Source organism: Mandrillus leucophaeus, unplaced genomic scaffold (assembly GCF_000951045.1).
Source record: "Mandrillus leucophaeus isolate KB7577 unplaced genomic scaffold, Mleu.le_1.0 Scaffold256, whole genome shotgun sequence".
Lineage (NCBI taxonomy): Eukaryota > Metazoa > Chordata > Mammalia > Primates > Cercopithecidae > Mandrillus > Mandrillus leucophaeus.
The window spans coordinates 1,696,073-1,699,956 of NW_012102654.1; the positions used below are offsets into that span (position 1 = coordinate 1,696,073).

The following is a 3,884-nucleotide window of genomic DNA, read 5'->3' on the forward strand; positions in this document are numbered from 1 at the left end:
TTTAGAGCTACTTGCTCTGCGACTCTGGACAAGTTTCTTACCCTCTCTATGATTCTATCGTTGTCTATAAAATGGGGATAATAGCACCTAACTGTAGCAAGCTGAATAATATTCCCCCCAGATGTCCCCATTCTAATCCCCAGAACCTGTGAATATGTTACCTTGTATGGCAAAAGGGACTGTGCGGATGATTAAATTAAGGATCTTGCTGTGGGGAGGTTATCCTGGATTACCTCGGTGGGCCCAATGTCATCACAGGGTCCTTATGAGAGGGAGGTAGTAGAACTGGTCAAAGGCGGCAAAGTGACAACAGACGCAGAATGGAAAGACACACTTTGAGTTGAAGGAAGGGGGCCTGTGCAAGCTGGAGAAGGCAAGGACAGAAATTCTCCCTGGAGCTTCCAAAAGGACTGTAGCCCTATAGACACCTCGATTTTAGGACTTCCGACCTCCAGAACCATAAGAGAACAAACTTGTGCTATTCTAAACCACCACATTTGTGGCTGTGTATTACGACTGTAACAGAAAACTAACACAGGACCTGAAAATAAGTTTTTGTAAGCATTAAATTTGTTGACGTGTGAACACTGAAAAGCATCTAGCACAGGGTGAGCACCGAAATGTGTCTGCTGGGATGATTTTGGCAAAGTAATCTTTTTCTAAAGCACACATCCCATCACAAACTCCCCCGTTTAGAATCTTTCAGGGCTCCCCACAGCACACAGCTGAAAACTCCCTCAGCGAGGCACACAGCTTCTTACCTAGTCCCTTCTTACCAAGTGGTGGGGGGAATCTTCCCATACTGCTCCCCAATAACCACCTACATTGAATCACACAGAACTACATCTTGTCTATTGACTGTCTATGCCCCCTGCTCAAATGAGAATTCCATGAAGCTAAGAAGAGGCCACGGCACCCAACAGCCATCAGTACCCATTTGTCTAGTAAATGAGTGATTTGCACCCTGCATCAGGCTGACCACGCTTGGCGCTCATCCTTCTCAGATCCATTTGGGACTAGACTACTCAGCCCCTGACATCATCCTGAGTGTCCACTGACTTGACACCATCGTTCTTCTGTTAAAACCCCCAGCTGCTGTTCACAGCAAGGGTGAGCCACAGGCCTCCTGGATCCTCCTGCACTTCCATCCTCATTCCAACTACCCTGAAATTCCCTCGGTGCCTGGAAAGTCAGGCCTTCCCACTTCCAAATGTTGCTGCCTCTACCTGAAATACACTCTTTCACCTGGCTGACACCTTCTCTTCCCTTGGGTCTCTGCTGGAAGCTCCTTGAGGCTGGAAATTGTCTATCTTGCCTCCTGCAGTATCCCTGGGACCCTGCAGTAGCAGGCATCTGCTGGTGCATGGCTCTCTGCTCTTTAATCCTAGCTTGGCCCCAACCTGGGGGCTCTGCCTGGATATTCTCAGCCTTGACCCCCACCCATCTCCTGATCAGCACTTTGGCCAGCCAAATAGGGATCAGTCAAGACCTGAACCATGATCCCTCCTTGACCTGGGCCCCAGACCCCAGGATGGCCAGCACTTATTCCAGCTGTCCCAAATCAGGATCTGCTACTTCCGCCAGTGGAAACAGGAAAAGCATTGACATGGACCCATGTTAAGCAAAAACGGTGACAGGAGTAAAAGGATTACTCACTGAGACATGCGTACTGACAGCATCCTTACATTCCCCTTCACTTTGTCAAATGCATATGGAGCAGTAACAGATTTCTGTATTTAAACAGGTATTGCAAAAAAAAAAAAAGGCAGGGCTGCAGAGGGGCCCAGAGACCAGGCACTGGGGACTTGGGCAGTTCCTCCTCTCCAGTCCATGCAGCTTCGGGCCAGCTACCCAGTGTTCTCCCAACTGGGGCTATGACTCATGCATTAGCAGGTGATGAAATAAATTCAGTATTTCACATGCTGGGTAATTTTTTAAAAGTAAAGTAACAGAGGCCAGGCGGAGTGGCTCACACCTGTAATCCCAGTAGTTTGGGAGGCAGAGGTGGGCAGATCACTTGAGGCCAGGAGTTCCAGACCAGCCTGGCCAACATGGTGAAACCCTGTCTCTACTAGAAATTAAAAAAAAAAAAAAAAAGTGTTGGTACATGCCTGTAATCTCAGCTACTCAGGGGGCTGAGGCACCAGAATAGCTTGACCCTGGGAGGCGGAGGTTGCAGTGAGCTGAGAGCACGCCACTGCACTCTAGCCTGGGCGACAGAGGTCTCAAAAAAAAAAAAAAAAAAAAAGTGAAGTAACAGAAAATGCCAGAGTGCCATGGACATGTTCAGAAAACTTTTGTTTCAACTGATACATATGTTCTGGGTCACAAAGGAAAATGCACTGCTTCCTATGGGCTAAGATTAAACGTTTTGGAAAATGCTGACTTAGGCTAACCCTTATCTTCTGTTCATTTTTCCTTCCTATACCGAAGAATTCTCCATGTTAGTTTTGTCCTGTAAGTTGCTCCTGGGTTTATGTATAGCCACTAGAACTGTAGGTATGGAGATGCTGGTTTACAAACCAGAATAAGTCAGTCAGCCAGCCAGGGTCAGTGGCCTCTCCCCCAGGTAATACAAACCGTGGGATCAGCTTGGCAAGTAGGTGACTGGTTTGGGGGAAATCTTAAGGTTCCACATCCCTGGCCAGGTCTGTGGCTCCTCCTCCACTTCTAAACTGAGTGTGCCAAGCTACAGGGCTCGTGGGCTGCACCCACTTCCGTGCCGCTTAAAGGGACCTGGGCCACACCCGGCTGGCACAAGGGATGCATGGCCCGGGCCCTTCAGAGGCAAATGTCTTGGGAACATCATGTAACCTCAGCTCTCACTTTCTGTTTGCATTCTCTTCTCCTAGCACGGACCCCTGGGCCGACCTTGAAGAAGCAGCCAGGCCCTGTAGGGAACCTGGGTCGGAGAGGTGGGGTCCTGCAAGCTGGGAGCGAGACGCGGGCACACTGGGCTCTGGCAGGCAGGACAAGAGGGAGCAGCAGAGCCAAGGGGTTCCGGGTTCCAGTCCCGGCTCGGCCGCCTCGTGCAAACTGCTGCTCTTACCCGAAAGTCGTGGGCAGTGTCCTTCACCGGCTGCACGCGGTGCCCCTGGTGTCGGGGGTCGGCCTGGCAGGAGCAGCAGAGCAGCTCCTTGTCCTCCAGGCAGAAGAGGCTGAGCTGGCCGCGGTGCAGGCGGCAGACGCGCGAGAAGCGGTAGCTGGTCCAGCGCGCGCCCTCGGCCTCCTCGCGCAGCAGCTTCTCCACGAGGTTGTTGAGGGTGTGGTTGGTGCGCAGGTCGGCGGGCGACGCGCGATCTTTGCACACCGGGCAGGTGGGCGACACCTGCACTTCCCAGCAGCGGCTCACGCACCCGCGGCAGAAGTTGTGGCCGCAGCGCAGAGTCACTGCGTCGCGGAAGGGGTCGTAGCAGACGGCGCAGAGCAACTCCTCCTTGAAGGAGCGGGAAGGCCCGGGAGACACGTCGGGGCTCCGCTCCATGGCACGAGCAGCCGGCTCCGGCACCCGGAACTTTTGCTCCGGCCCCTCCCACCCGTCTGCCCGGAACTTTTGCTCCGGCCCCTCCCACCCGTCTGGCGGCCAGCGCCCGCAGCCAGAATCGCCCAGTCCTTTCCCCTAGAACGCTGAGAGACAACGGCGCTGGCCAATCGTGCGGGGCGGGGGGGAAGGAGAGACGCCCGGAGGAGCCCCACCCACTTCCGGTGTGCACACGAACTCCTAGGAGAGCGGTATCCGCCTTGTGCCCGCGGTTCCCGCCTGCTCGGGTCCGGGCGGGTCTCTGGCCTGGGTAGCACGGAAGGGTCTCCCAGGCGGCGCGGTAGGTCTTCCGTGTCACTGGAAACCTACTTCCGGCTGGAAATGGGAAAAGGAGCCCGTTCCT

At 53.8% G+C, this 3,884-nt stretch overlaps 1 protein-coding gene across 1 annotated transcript in view; it reads right to left on the reverse strand.

The window, feature by feature from the left end:
- TRIM35 (tripartite motif containing 35) overlaps positions 1 to 3,597 on the reverse strand; it is a gene marked incomplete at its 3' end in the record, with an annotated part of 24,037 nt that extends 20,440 nt beyond the window's left edge. Inside the window, exons 1-2 of the mRNA XM_011983907.1 lie at positions 3,552 to 3,597; positions 3,050 to 3,514 (exon numbers count right to left, since the gene is read on the reverse strand). Coding sequence (XP_011839297.1) covers positions 3,050 to 3,484 — 435 coding nt within the window. The remainder of the gene's footprint in view (positions 1 to 3,049; positions 3,515 to 3,551) is intronic.
- Positions 3,598 to 3,884: the final 287 nt, after the last annotated feature.